The following is a 323-nucleotide window of genomic DNA, read 5'->3' on the forward strand; positions in this document are numbered from 1 at the left end:
CGTGCAATTCTACCTTGTCCTTGCAACAATATAGTTATATATCATGTGGTCATAAATGATACCACGAGAGGAATGATAAACCCAAGACAATAATGATCCTTAATAACAGAATTTATTTTCCCTCAACTAACGTCTCATCTCGATCTAAATCTGAATAAAGCAATGGCACTTTATTTTGTGGCACTTTCCCCTCCCCCCCCTCAAGGATCGAGGACGCGCTTAGCGGTGAAGTGAAGCCAGTGCCTCTGCTGCCGTCCCTGAAGGTGCCACGACACGCCTGCCACAATGAGCCATCCTCCTGCTTATTCACAGGTGAGAAGCAC

The 323-nt window shown here is 45.8% G+C and overlaps 1 protein-coding gene across 2 annotated transcripts in view; it reads left to right on the plus strand.

Annotated features, from left to right (window-relative positions):
- Positions 1-323, plus strand: part of LOC119590856 (extensin-like) — an 8,786-nt gene that overhangs the window by 4,897 nt on the left and 3,566 nt on the right. For both annotated transcript variants that reach the window (XM_037939614.1, XM_037939615.1), the window contains exon 2: positions 206-312. In XM_037939614.1, coding sequence (XP_037795542.1) covers positions 286-312 — 27 coding nt within the window. In that variant the 5' untranslated portion in view covers positions 206-285. The remainder of the gene's footprint in view (positions 1-205; positions 313-323) is intronic.

The sequence above is a fragment of the Penaeus monodon genome, chromosome 27 (assembly GCF_015228065.2).
Source record: "Penaeus monodon isolate SGIC_2016 chromosome 27, NSTDA_Pmon_1, whole genome shotgun sequence".
NCBI lineage: Eukaryota > Metazoa > Arthropoda > Malacostraca > Decapoda > Penaeidae > Penaeus > Penaeus monodon.